This window comes from Staurois parvus, unplaced genomic scaffold (genome assembly GCF_062004578.1).
Source record: "Staurois parvus isolate SC_StPar_1 unplaced genomic scaffold, SC_StPar_1.0 ptg000604l, whole genome shotgun sequence".
NCBI lineage: Eukaryota > Metazoa > Chordata > Amphibia > Anura > Ranidae > Staurois > Staurois parvus.
This window is the reverse complement of record NW_028318400.1, coordinates 4,911,082-4,926,048: the sequence shown is the minus strand read 5'-3', so window position 1 is coordinate 4,926,048 and position 14,967 is coordinate 4,911,082. Positions and strand designations below refer to the sequence as shown.

At 43.3% G+C, this 14,967-nt stretch overlaps 1 protein-coding gene across 1 annotated transcript in view; it reads left to right on the top strand.

Annotated features, from left to right (window-relative positions):
• PTEN (phosphatase and tensin homolog) overlaps positions 1-14,967 on the top strand; it is an 85,900-nt gene that overhangs the window by 20,977 nt on the left and 49,956 nt on the right. Inside the window, exon 2 of the mRNA XM_089692791.1 lies at positions 14,781-14,865. Within this exon, the coding sequence (XP_089548917.1) occupies positions 14,781-14,865 (85 nt within the window). The remainder of the gene's footprint in view (positions 1-14,780; positions 14,866-14,967) is intronic.

Here is a 14,967-nt window from a genome sequence, read left to right as displayed (position 1 = left end):
CTGTAAGTAATTGTAGGTGTAATGTATTAGGCCATGTATTTATTTTATATTGTAGCTTATAATAGTTTGTATTTTTAAAGCTATAGGTCAGGATTCTCCAAACTATGGCCCTCCAAGTGTTTAGGAACTGCAAGTCCCATGAGGCCTTGCAAGACTGACAGCAGGCAAGACTCCCAGAGGCATGATGGTACTTGTAGTATTCCAACAGCTGTAGGACCATAGTTTGGAGACCCCTGCTATAGGTAATGGAAAAGGTGAAAAAAGCCGCTTTCACATGGACGGGCTCTGCCAGCAGATCCGCCTGCCCAGAAGGGGATCTGTCCAATGAGCAGACTGATGACGGATCCGTGTTCGCTCCGCTTATGTAGAGCGGACACATCCCACTTTTCTATATGGGCGGTGGGATGTAAAGGGACCGCCTGTCTTCTGCATTTTATATTTATTTAAATGGGGGGAAGCCATATTTTCTCATTACATATGTTTGTTTCATGTTTCTTCTTGCTATGCTGTACAGTAGTTGTGTTTTTACAATGCATGGAGACAGCTGACTCATGAACAATGTACTCACCACAGTGTGTTCATTATCTTATCTCAATGGGCTGAGTCAAATACAAACTATCTCTGGTGGCTAATCTGCATATCTTAATTTTTATTACAATAACAAAAACGTGGAGGAGCAAATGTGTGCAAAAATGAATGGTGCATTAAACCCTCAAAGAAAGCACTACAAAAATAAAATGTGCGCAGTGAAAAAATACTATACTTACCCCTTTAAATGTATTTTTAAATGCAGTTAACTCGTATAGCAGGTTTGTGAATTTTCCTGACCATCCTGCAATCTTATACATAGCAGCACAAGAGAGCAGGATGATGACCTGTCAGTTTGCTGCTGCAGCTCCTTTATTGCCCAGCAAGCATTTTGAGAGCATATTCTAGATGAGGCTGGGCTGCCTCTGCAGATAAAGCAGAACTTAAAGGGAAAGTTTTGCTTTTCCTCCTCCTTTTCTGCCCACATATTTGGAATGTTTTATTGGGGGGTACCTGAGTTTGACAGGTTTTCGCTCCGACCGCCTAGGCAGTTGGAGCTGAAGTTCAGCCCCCACCTTCCCCTGCAGCCTCCTGGGACGCATCCCAGGAGACTGTGGGGACCATTCACGAGGGGCAGCGCAGCTCATGCCTGTGCAGTGGACAGCCGGCTTTGTAACCGCAAGTCAGTTAGCCAGTTGCCCAAAGTTAAAAAACATGTTCACCTTTTCTAACCTGTTACATGTGACCGACCCTCTCAGATCTTCTCCCGTGTCTGCTGTCACAGTTCAAAAAAGACGCAGCCGTACAGCGCTCCACCCACCAAGGTGTGTCATTCATTCACAGAATTCTGTGAATGAAAAACTACCAGTCCCGACAGCCTTTGTGGCTGTCGACTTGTAGTTCTCAATGAACTAACATGGAGCTGTTGAGCGCTGTGATAATTCATTCTCTCTTCCTGTCTATCTGTGTGCTTGTACCTCGTATGAGCAGGCAGATATAAACAGACAGGCCTGCAGTAATCCTGCATGGCACCCATGATCTGCTGATCGCAGGTGCAATGCTTTCTAGGTTCCTAGTATAAAAAGAAATAAAATGCATACTTTTTTACCTGCAAAAAGATGTGCATTTATTATTATTTATTTTTTTACAAAGCTGAACTTATCCTTAAGGATGTCGGCTCCTGTACCCAAAGACCAGGTCAGCTGAGGACATCGCTGGATCCTGTGACAGGTTTGTGTTTTTTAGGTCAGCAGCTACTTATTTGTAGCTGCTAACTTTTAAACACTTTGTTTACAGGATGAACATGCTCTTTAATGTTCAGGATCTAGATATCTGGGCAGTGGTGCTTCGACAGGTACTGTGGCTTAAATGCTGGTCTGCTGACCAGACGCTGGTGGACCTACCCTTTCATGGTGCAGGTCTCATCAGTGCTACCTTTGATGATAACCTTATGGGTGGCAAGAGCACTTTCCTCCCATAGGCTAAGAAAGCGAGGGAACGTCATCGTAAGTCCCGGCCTTTCTTTACTGCTCATAAGAGACTCTTTTTGTACCCCCGGATCCTAGAACAAGGGCTCCAAGCCCTTCAGGACCACCATGGGCAGTGGCAAGCGATCATGACCCCACAAAACCACCGACAGTTATCCTTGGCAGAAAGGTATGCCCCCACCTGTCTCCAGGTTTGGGGGGGGGGGTTGTTTTTGCTGGTTTATGGGCCTGTGGATCTCCCTCATTCCTGACAAGTGGGTCTGCGAACGGATTGTGTCTGGCTACAAAATAGAATTTTATTCTTGTCTACCAGAGAAATTCTCTGGTTTGCCAATGGGCCCTGTAAGGGGCTGTGCAGGCCTTGTTTTTCCATGGAGTGATTGTCCCATTACCAAAACAAGCGTTTCTGGAGGTTTTTTCTCAATGTGTTTTGTATCTTTGGATGCTTGTTTTGGCCGTAAGGTTTTACAGGCCACTGTTTAAGGTTCTACATCACATGGCATCACAGTGGGCCCTATGAATAGCACTTGGCCCTCTAAAGTCCATGTCTGTCTAAGAGCACAGTGACACTTCAGCTGGATCTGATGAGTGACAAAAGCCCCCCGGAGGTGGTGTTTCCAGTTTTAATTCTCCCCACAATTCTCAATGTGCTAATAGTATCTTGTTTGAGAATGGTGCTGCTACACAAATGGTTTAGTCCACACATCTGCACACTAGTTGTAATGCCTTGTCCTGTGAGAGTGCAAACATTATTAAATGGCACATTTCTGCACTGTATTGGGACTAATGGTAATTACCGTATTTTGCGCTCCATAAGACGCACCTGACCATAGGACGCACCTAAGTTTTAGAGGCGGAAAACAAGAAAAAAAATATTCTGAACCAATGGACTGCAGACATAGTACAGGAAATGGCCAGAGACTGCGGACACAGTGCAGGAGATGACCAGAGACTGCAGACAGTACAGGAGATGACCAGAGACTGCGGACACAGTACAGGAAATGGCCAGAGACTGCGGACACAGTGCAGGAGATGACCAGAGACTGCAGACACAGTACAGGAGATGACCAGAGACTGCGGACACAGTGCAGGAGATGACCAGAGACTGCGGACACAGCGCAGGGGATGACCAGAGACTGCGGACACAGCGCAGGGGATGACCAGAGACTGCGGACACAGCGCAGGAGATAGACCAAGAGACTGGGGACACAGCGCAGGAGATGGACCAAGAGACTGGGGACACAGCGCAGGAGATGGACCAAGAGACTGGGGACACAGCGCAGGAGATGGACCAAGAGACTGGGGACACAGCGCAGGAGATGGACCAAGAGACTGGGGACACAGCGCAGGAGATGGACCAAGAGACTGGGGACACAGCGCAGGAGATGGACCAAGAGACTGCGGACACAGCGCAGGAGATGGACCAAGAGACTGGGGACACAGCGCAGGAGATGGACCAAGAGACTGGGGACACAGCGCAGGAGATGGACCAAGAGACTGGGGACACAGCGCAGGAGATGGACCAAGAGACTGGGGACACAGCGCAGGAGATGGACCAAGAGACTGGGGACACAGCGCAGGAGATGGACCAAGAGACTGGGGACACAGCGCAGGAGATGGACCAAGAGACTGGGGACACAGCGCAGGAGATGGACCAAGAGACTGCGGACACAGCGCAGGAGATGGACCAAGAGACTGCGGACACAGCGCAGGAGATGGACCAAGAGACTGCGGACACAGCGCAGGAGATGGACCAAGAGACTGCGGACACAGCGCAGGAGATGGACCAAGAGACTGGGGACACAGCGCAGGAGATGGACCAAGAGACTGGGGACACAGCACAGGAGATGGACCAAGAGACTGGGGACACAGCACAGGTGATGGACCAAGAGACTGGGGACACAGCACAGGTGATGGACCAAGAGACTGGGGACACAGCACAGGTGATGGACCAAGAGACTGGGGACACAGCACAGGAGATGGACCAAGAGACTGTGGACACAGTACAGGAGATGGACCAAGCGAATGCGGACCTTTGGGGAGGGAGGGGGGATGGGTACCTGAATTTGACAGGTACCCGCTCCCACTAACGCGGAGTTGTCGTCCCTTTAGTGTGGGCAGCCGGGTGCCCACTGCGCATGTGTGAGAAGCGCTGTGCTTTGTGATTGGTCCGGCGTCTTCTGGGACCTGTTGTGTCCCAGAAGACGCCGTACTATTCACAAAGCGCAGCGCTTCTCGCGCATGTACACTGGGCACCTGGCTGTCGCAGCCAAGAGCCCACACTAAAGATGCCGACGCGGGAAGCCTTCGCAGCACTGGACCGAGGAACAGGTAAGGTCCTGCTGCAGAGAAGAGACGAGCGGCCGGCCCGGTATTCTGAAACAGCAGTGGGAATACCGGACCGGCCGCTCCATAAGACGCACTGACATTTTCCCCCCTTTTTTGGGGGGGAAAAAAGTATGTCTTATGGAGCGAAAAATAGAATTTATTGGTATTTGTTTTAATGTTTAACACTGAAATTGCAGTTATAAGTAATGAACTAAATAACTTTGTAAAACAATTAAAAATCCAGTTCTCCCCAACACTTTTCTACAACACATCTTCAAAGCCTTTAAACATTTACTTACCTCATGCATAAAACAATGATGTACATGTACCCAAAGCAACTAATCGGCATTTACCAGTTTATTCGTTATAATAAAGGTGTTTGGGTTTTTTTTCACTGCTTGCTTTTGTGTGTTTTGTGCTTTCAAAACTGTTATGTACTATAGTATGCATTACACACTTCTGAACCCTGCATGCTCTGTTTCCTGCATTTTGGAACCCTACACTCTGTTGTGCGCTCCTGAGCTCTGCATGCTGTGCCATATTGTACAACAGTTGCTGGTTTTTAAGTAGTCTCTGACTATGTTAAGGTTTTTACACTAGGCTGTCTGCAGCAAAGCATATGTATTGGAAGGAATGTATTTTTCAAAGTGATTGCTCTGAGGTTTGTACAAGTCTTTTAGACTGTTGCTTATGGATCAGTAATGAAAGCCTTTTTTGGGTACAAGGACTCTGTGGCATACACTATTGTGCAAAAGTTTTAGGCAGGTGTGAGTAAAATACTGTAAATTAACAATGCTTTCAGAAATGGAAGTGTTAATCGTTTATCAGCTAGCGAAATGGAAAGTAAATGAACAGAGGAGAAATCCAAATCAATATGTGGTGTAACCATCCTTTGCCTTCAAACTAGCATCAATTTTTCTATGTACATTGTTTTTGAAGGAACTCGGCAGGTAGGTTGTTCCAAACATCTAGAACTAACACGAGATCTTATGTCAATGTAGGCTGCCTCGAATCCTTCTGTCTCTTCATGTAACCCCACCCGATGATGTTGAGATCAGGGCTCTGTGGGGGCCAAACCATCTCTTCCAGGACTCTTTATTCATATTTACACTGCAGATAGTTCTTAATGACTTTGGTCATATGTTTGCATCACTGTTCTGCTGCAGAATAAATTTGTGGTCGTTCACACCCCTCCCTGATAGTATGGCATGATGCATAAGTATCTGCCTGTATTTCTCAGCATTGAAGACACAATTGATTCTGACCAATTCTCCAACTCCATTTGCAGAAATGCAGCCTCAGACTTGCAAGGAACCTCCACAATGCTTCATGGTTGCCTGCAGACACTCATTATTGTACCACTTACTAGCCCTTCAGCGAACAAACTGCCTCCCGCTACAGCCACATTTTTTCTAATTTTGACTCATCAGTCCAGAGCACCTGCTACCACTTTTCAGCACCCCACTTCCTCTGTTTCCAGGCATAGTTGAGTAATTTATCCTTGTTTCCAAATCAAAGGTGTGGAAGAGCTAAAGTGTACCTGGGTCCCACATGTTTCCACCATTTCTGTGCTGATTATCACTGATGGACATCTTTCAATGTTGAAGGGAAGTACACATGATGTCTTTCATCATCTGCTGAATTGCATTTCCTACCTAACCACTGTGGTCCTCGGCGATGCCAGTTTTTGTGATTCCTAAAAAGAGCTTGAACAGCATATCTTGAAACCCCAGTATACTTTATACTTCATCAACAAGGTATATCCCAAGCAAAGATTGTAATTACCTTGTGTCTTGTTGCTGTGCTCAGTCTTGTCCTGGTATATGATTTGTGACATCACATGGTCTTTACCTTAGAAGCAGAGTTTGGCTGTTCCTAGCCCAGTTTAAAGCCTCGTACACATTTGTTTCTGTTTCAGTTAATGCCTGTTTCAACCTACATATGAAATTCATGATCATTAGCACCTACTTGGTATAATTGATCCTACACCTGATTCTTATTCTACAAAATCCTTGACTTGTGCAAGTGTAGGAATTGATGCTGATTTGAAGTCGAAGTGTAGTGACACCAAATATTGAATTGATTTAGGTTTTTATTCTGTTCACTCATTTTGCATTTTGTAAATTGATAAAAATCTAAAATCAAAATATATATTTGAAAGCATTCTTACATAAATACACACACTTCACAGGAAATTTGATGTGCAAAATATATATTTTGTGTTTTAAAATTGTTTTTAATGTTTGATCCCTAAACTGGTTTGGACCGTGCATATATTTTGGTGTGCATGCCTACTTTGGTCTTATGGGAAGTTGGTATGTTAATGATGATCCTTAAAGGATAAGTTCACTTTTTGCAGGTAAAAAAATGTGCTCTTATTATTTTTGTCTAAAGGTGCCTGTAAAGCATTGCACCAGCAATCTGTAGATCGCTGATGCCATGCAAGTCTCCTGCAGACCTGTCAGAATATCTGCTTGCTTGACAGGATGTACAATCAAGCAGATATACTGACAGGAAGGTTCAATGAAGTACCACGGCGCTCTACAGCGCTGTGTTTATTGAAAACTACAAACCCACAGCTGCTAAAGCTGTTGGGACTTGTAGGCACTCATTCACAGAACACTGAGTGATGTGGCCGTGTGGGTGGAGCCCCATCACAGCCGCACTGTTTTCAAATCTGACAGATCGTATGGGGAAACTTCTCCCTGTACTATCTGGGGGGGCATGGCTGCTGCTATTGGAACATGTTACATGTTCCACCTTTAAAAACAGATGGAACATGTATCCTGTTCCAAAGGTGAACTTATCCTTTAATACTAAATAGGGGCAAAACTGGACAGATGTGCTGTTCAATGGCTGGTCAATGCAATGCACTCTGGTTAATGCTAGCTTGAGTAGATATTTTATTTTTATGAAATGCCTCTTTATTTCAAAGAGATGTAGAAAATAGCTTCTGTTGTATTTATAGTGTTACAGTTGAGTTTCAGTGACGGAACCATTATGGTTTGCAAGCCATGAAACCTAAATTTAAAAATAAAAATTCAAAATGGCATGCTAAACCTGAGACCATCATATTCTGGAATCGTTGTAAATGCCCAAGGTGGGTAAGAACTCATCAGCCACTGCAGAGTATGTAGAGTTATTGTTCACGTCTCTTTTTTAATTTTTTGCTCCCCCTAGTGATGCATGATCCACAAGTGCTCTCTCCTTTGCTTACTGAGTGAAACAGGCATTCTTCGAAGAACATTTCTAAAAGCGTTTTCAAGCCAAAAAGGATTATTTCCTGCCCCAGGATTTGAAGTTTAGAGTATAACAGTGCTTTTTTCAAGTACAGTCACTTCAGAAATGAGCTTGGCAGACACTATGAATATATCCCCTATGCTGAAAATACCAAAGGCGTTTTCCTTGGCCTAGCCATGGTATCCCGAGCACAAAGTGTTCACTGTTGAAAGAGGAGATACTGCTGAAAGTCTGCACCATGACTGAGAACAGACACTGCTTTATATCCCTTGTGCTTGTACTTAAGCTCCTCTCTGCAGAACCTGAGGAGTTCATTAGTGGTTCAGCGCCAGATCAATTTATTTACAGTTCTTCTTTTTGTAGATTAGTAATGTAGTTTAGGATGCCCTTGATTGTCTCAGAGTAACATAACAAATTGGCATTGAGAATATTTCAACTTTTAACTTTTCAATCAGCAAGTAAGGAACAGATAATGTCCCTGCTACTTGTCTCCCAGTACTTGCAATGAAATGTGCGTGCGCACACGCTCCTTTTGGCTTCTTCCTGGACTAATTCCAGGATGATTCAAATTATTATTTTTTCGTTACGATTGATCTGGTCTAGCTGTAAAATGTGAACAGATTGATGTAAAGTGACCTGTTGCTGCAAATTGGACATTGGTTTTCAACAGCTTACCATGGCAAGACTGCTGATGGGGTCTTTACATTGAGATACTTCTATTTCTGCTCTTAAGTACCTTTTAATAAAGGGAACATTAAAGGATACGTTCACCTTTTAGTGACATGTTACACCCATATTCAGGGTGTAACATGTTACTAAAGCACCTGCCGGCACCCCGACTCTACGCTGATCTTGTCCAAATAAAGTGCATCCATGTGGGACTCTGCCCACACAGCAATGCTATTTATTCAGAGTTCTGTGACTGAATGAACTACAAGTACAGTCAGCAATTGCAGCAGATGGCTTGTAGTTCTCAATGAACTGGGAAGGTGCTTGTGAGCGATCTCATAGTTTATTGATCTTTGAGGACTTTTGTTAACTGCCTGCCTGTCTGGGAGGTATGGTAAGTTAGTGTAATGAAGGTTTGCGGGAGCCTGATATTGCACTCGTGATCTGCTGATCACAGGTACAGTGCTTTACAGGCTCATAAGGAAAAAAAAGATGCACATTTGTGGATCTATTTGTTTTTTGTGAACGTACCCTTTTTAAAGTCTTCTGTTATTTATGGCATGTACATGCTATCTCATTGTGCACTTTTCCAGCATCTGGTCACGCAGCACAAAAATCTTACAATCAAGATGTAAGAAAACTGCTTAAATGAGATTGTGTAGCCAGTTTAAAGCTAGGTACACGCTAGTCTAATTGTACAAGTATGTCACTATTACATTTGCCCACAACTGTCTTGAGCACGTGTCAAACACAAGGCCTGCAGGCCGAATCCAGCCTGCTAGGCCATTTCATATGGGCCTTACACCAGTTCTGCAACTGCACAAGGGTGCACTCCTCTCTTCGTCTGGACATTTGCTTATAATTATGAGAATACAATTCTTTGCCAGTTGAAAAAAGAGGGTTGCGCACCGTCATCCACAATTCAAGTGAATGGTCTGTCCTTTGCGTGATGTGGAGACGCGTGTTAATTGCTCCAAAAATCATGAGGGTGGCGAACTCCTGTTCCTGCTACATGAACTGTGAACATGGCCTTAAATTAGGAATGGCATTGTACTTGCTTGCACAAGCAGCAAATAGCAACAACATAGGACATTCCATGTTTTTGCAACCTGGGTATTATGGGGGGGGGCAGTATTTATTTATTTTTTCTCTCATTTCAGATCAGTCGCAGCACATTGGGAGCTTTGTTTTTTTCTCTGGTGCCCAACCAGTGATGTGGCATGCACATACAGCCAGTGGGCTGCGTGTTGGGAACCAGGCGTCTAGAGCAGGGGTCTCCAAACTTTCTAAACAAAGGGCCAGTTTACTGTCCTTCAGAATTAAGGGTGGCCGGACTGTGGTCAGTGGGAGTACAAAGTGGCTTGACAAAAGTGGGAGAAAATAAGGTGCCATCGTTGGTGTCAGTGGGGAGGAATAGTACCCCATCATTTTAAACAAAGGGCCAGTTTACTGTCCTTCAGACTTAAGGGGGGCCGGACTGTGGTCAGTAGGAGTAAATAGTGGCCTGGCGTATGTGGGTGCAAACCGTGTGCTATTGTTGGTATCTGTGGGAGGAATAGTGCCCCATGACTGGTATAATTGGGAGGAGTTGTGTCTCATTGTTGGTATCATTGGGAATAATTGTGCTTCTTTTCTGGGGTCAGCGGGAGGAATTATGCCCCTTTGTTGGTGTCAGTGGATGGAATAGTGCCCCAAGGGCCCGATTTAAAAAAAAAAAAAAGAAAAGCAAAGGGCAATCTGGTCCCGGGGCCGCAGTTTGGAGACCACTGGTCTAGACCAAATTATTACCTAAAGGGTTTTATCTTCAAGTATTTGCTTGCTCTTCATAGCTGATAAATGTTTAAGAAATGCGAAGATTGGATTGTAATATATGTTGCTGGCTGTGAAATTAAAAAAAAAAAATATTTGTGTGTGTGTGTGTGTGTGTGTGTGTGTGTGTGTCCGTCCGTCCGTCCGTCCCACTGAATTGTGGTTGTACTGTAAAATTGTTATGTGTGGCTGGCTGTATACATATTCTCTAACCTCTGATATTAACGGAAGCCTATTACCTGAAAATTGCTCAATCCCAGCCCCTGGAAAATAACTTGTCCTGTGTATAAGCTTAGGGCGCATAGTGATCTTGTCCTGTGACTGTACTTGGGTGTAGTGATTGACCCTAGGCACATCATGAGAGGAGGAGACATACTTTTCCATACTGGAAAGAACTTTGTGTTTTGTGTCACCACCACAGGAAAATTATTAACCAAGAGGGGTGCTGTGAAGGTTGTTCCAGGTTGTTGGGGAGGTAGACTTAGCATAGACCCTGCCACTGTGCCCTGAATGATCAAGGTGACAGTCTCAGTGCCCACTATGTATGTACAGACCGTCCTTTCTTCATTGCAGGTTTTATTGCCCAGCTGTGTTTACCAAAAACATCACACATACATGTAACAAATGAGGAGTATGTCATTATAGTTGGAGATGTTTGCTTCTGGTGAGGCTTTTTTTTTGTTTTCCTCCCAGGTTGGATATGGACTGCATTAGGGCTCTTGCATGTGGGCTGGCTGAGTCTGATCAGCTCAATGGCAGCTGATTTCCTCTGCCCAGGTGCAGCGCACAGCCAGTTATTGCCGCTGAGTGCCGCTGTTCGTGTGTACAGTGGTGCTACGGTAAACATGAGCGCACCGTATTCTATAAGCAGAACTGTGTTTACCATAGCACCACCAACCATACACATGAAGACAGCAGAGCACGCCGTCATACAGGCTGTATGCTGTACTTTGACTGCCTGGTTGCAGGAAAGATGGCGACATTCACCCTGAACGGAAGAGCAAGAGTCCTGGTGTGGTTTTTTGTTTTTGTTTTTTCCCATCCCCCTTAATGTTCCAAGGAAATCTGTCATGTTTAGTCTCATATAAAATGCTAACGCCATAACTCCAGCAGCTCTGTAGGAATGCATTTTAATTTACTAGTAATACCAGAGTTCTGGTTGGTAGATGAATATCATTTCTCATCATTTCAGCTGGATCACTGAATTTTGGAAAGGTTCATCTATGTCACAACATTCTGGTAAGAAACCAGTTTTCTCCATCAGTCCCGTATTTTGTCCAAGTAATCTTGTAGACGTGGCATTAAATAAGATATTTTTCATGCATTATTGTAATGATTTGATTATCTCTTGCAAGCTTTATAAATTTTACTTGAAGCATTTACAGACCAGCTGTACTCATATTCTTTCGTGTTAAATAGTTCCTTGGACCAAGCTGGCCCAAAAAAACGATTTCCTTTACTAGTACAGGTGGCTGCTGTCAGTACTGTATACACAATGTGTAGCATCAACTACTTACATTTTGCAATGCTATGATGCAGTAGTGGTACAGGGACTTCCTATTCCATTCCTGGAACAAAATTGAGTCGGGCTCAGTGCTGTTCATCCTTCACAGGATGCCTTGTGTTTTTATGAATGAATACAAGGCTTCCTCTGATGGCTGAGGTAGAGAGATGAACAGATGATGTCACAAACTCTACCTCAGCCAGTCAGCCATGTAGTCTTATTGTAAAGGCTGGAACTGCCCCCAACTGAGTCAGTCCTAATGCCCTACAATCAGCAAAGCTCATGCATCTCACGGACCGAAGAACTCTGATTTGACTTGGCAGGTGGCGTGTCAGCCCTATAAAAAGATTTCAGCTTTTCCCCACAGAGAGCAAGGGTTCCTCTGCAACATACTGCCTCAGGACAGGATGTTCTACTTGAGCAGTGGCTGATTTGTTTTAAGGACAGAAAACTGAGAATTTGCACAGTTTTGTTATAATATACTTGGAATGTATTAAGATCGATTAAGTTTTCCAAATAAAAAAAAAAAAAAAATCCCCTTTATGGATCAAACATATTAAGTATTTGGTCACATTTCCAATAATATTTTACATCTTAGTAAAAGTTGTAGGTAACTCGATTTGGATAGGAGCAGTAGAAATGTGTACTGTATTGTCTGATATAGGTCTGACCCACCTCGCTTGTTCACCATCCTACTCCAAACTACAGGTGAGAGGATGGGAAAGGATGATATCACTCTGCTGTTATAGGAAAGAGTGAAAAAGTAAGGGTTACAAAAGAAAAGGAAAGGGTTGGTAACCCTCATGGTCTTTGATATCTGTTGTATCCATGGGTCCAATGGTTTCTTTAATTTGAGTATTGTAGAGCGTTGTTTTTGTTTTTTTATTGTAATCCAATTTGATTTGTGTTTTATGTATTCAGTAGACACAAGTGACTGTTTCCAGTCTGGCAGCTAGAATTATTTGACACTAGTATTTTTGAATATTTAGAGATATAACTGTAAATTTTTTGAAACAAAGCAGTTTCTGGTGATCTGGCAATATTTACCCTGTGACAGTAAATTATACTGAAGATTAAGCAATAGTTCACACTGGTGCGATTTATCATGCAATTTAACAGTTCCGAATCGCATGACAAGTTGCACCCCATTGCCTACAATGGGGCCTTTTAAATATGTGCGACTCCAACTTTGCGGTGCAGCACTAATTTTGAAAAAAAAGGTTCCTGCACTATTTTTGGTGATTTCATGTACGACTTGCATAGACATCTGTACATGAAGTCACATGATTGTCAAGTGTAACATGAAATCGCACTGACCGGCGGCTTTGACATGACGTTTTTACCTTATTTAAACGCAAAGTTAAGTTGTGTTTTTTTTTTTTGCTCGTGCAGTGGGGCTGTGCCTGCATTGTACAGGTTAAATGCTTGTGTTTTTGTTCTTTTTGGTGTGTTTTTTTTGCTTTCTTTTTGTTTTATGGGAGAGGACACCAAGGACATACTTGCCTGATCCACTGAACCTCCCCACACCGCGATCCAGCAGTCTTGTAAATGGACTGTTCCTGATGTTAGCACTCTCAAAGTGTACTCCACAGACAGGAACAGACCACCGCTGGACCGTGGGGAGCGTGGTTTTCCATAGGATCAGTGGGTCAGGTGAGTATAAGCTTAGTCCTCACCCCTAGAAAAAACAAGCAGCTGATCCATGCAGTGGAGGCACAGTCCCACTACATAGGGGAAAAAAAAATGACTGGAAGGACTTGTAGGGCAGCACAGTGGCTAAATGGTTAGCACTTCTGCCTGGCAGTAGTAGGGTCATTGGTTCAAATCCCAGCCACGGCACCACCTGCCTGGAGTTTGCATGTTCTTCCTGTGCCTGCGTGGGTTTCCTCCAGGCACTCCGGTTTCCTCTCACACTCCAAAGACATGCTAGTAGGTTAATTGGATACTGTCTAAATTGGCCCTAGTATGTATGAATGTAAGTTAGGGACCTTAGATTGTACGCCCCTTGAGGGACTGATATGAATGTACAATATATATGTGTAAAGCGCTACGTAAATTGACGGCGTTATATAAGTACCTGAAATTAAATAAGTGTTTTGTTTGTTTTTTTTGAGCTACTGGCCTAGAAAGTTGGAGGTCTTTAATCTGCTGCTGTTTCACTGTCACTGAATGTTTTAAAACAAGATAGTTGGAACAGATTCTAAGCAACTAACATTTGGGTGCATTCACATTTGCAAATGCACCCGCTTGGCGATTAGATGCGAGAACCCCTGCAATTGACTGTGAGAGGCAGCCAGCCCCATTGAAAGCAATGGAAGGTTGCTGGCTACTGCAGCTTGTCATGCCCGCTTGCATGTAAATGCTTATGAGTGGGTGGTATTTGCTATGTGAGATGGCAGCCTCTCAGTGATTTCAGAGGGACTGCTCTTGCAGCTAATCAAGTGTGACAGCACCCTTAGAATGAAACTATTTTGAAATGTATTTGTGGTCATTGATCACTGGAATTGTGTAGATAATGGCCTTGGTTGTGTTAATGCTGTCCACAAATTGGTAACAGCCCATTCAAATGTGCATCAATACCATGTGTTTAAGTTTCATTTAAGCAGCTTTTTTAAAGCCCCATAGCCGTCCTTCAGTGCTTCTCATGAATTTTACAAATGGCACCACACAGTGCAGTACACACAGGAGCAGTAGCACTGTGTTAAAAAATTGAGCAGCTTGTGACTTCCCCGATTTTATCTCTATGGTATTGGAAGCCAGAAGCTTGGGAATATATTTTCTAGAAATACTGATTTGTACAAGTCAATAAAAATGTCAGAAAAGGCCTGGTCTTAAAGTGGATATTATTCACAGTCTTTGGACATGAGATTAAGCTACATTATTTTGGGTAGTTTTCAAGGTTGTCAGAATTCATGTATATATGGTTTCTTTTATGTTACTATTTTGTTACAGCTGAAATATTGAAAGTTTTTTTTTTTTTTGCTTTCTTTTTCTTTCCCTACTGACTTTACTTGCTTTATATGCGTTCAGGATGAGTGATATAGAAAATAATAAATGCAGAGACCCTGATCATTTTCAGGACATCAGCAGTAACTTTTGAGTCATTTTTGTACAGGTTTCCTTTTAATTGTATCACTGTATAAGTGACCTGCTATAAACTGTTCCTTTTGCACACTACTACAACATTTGTTAGTTACCTTGACAGAAATCTTTAGATATTTATCCAAATATAATTGCTATGGGATTTCCGGCAGAAAGACTTGAAGGTGTATACCGAAACAATATAGACGATGTTGTAAGGTAAGTGTTTTTGTACTTTTAAAAAAAAGTGTTTTGTTAATAAATGCATGTGAATTGTGTTGTTCTAGAGTGTTTACAGCAGTCAGGCTTTCTTCCCCCCAA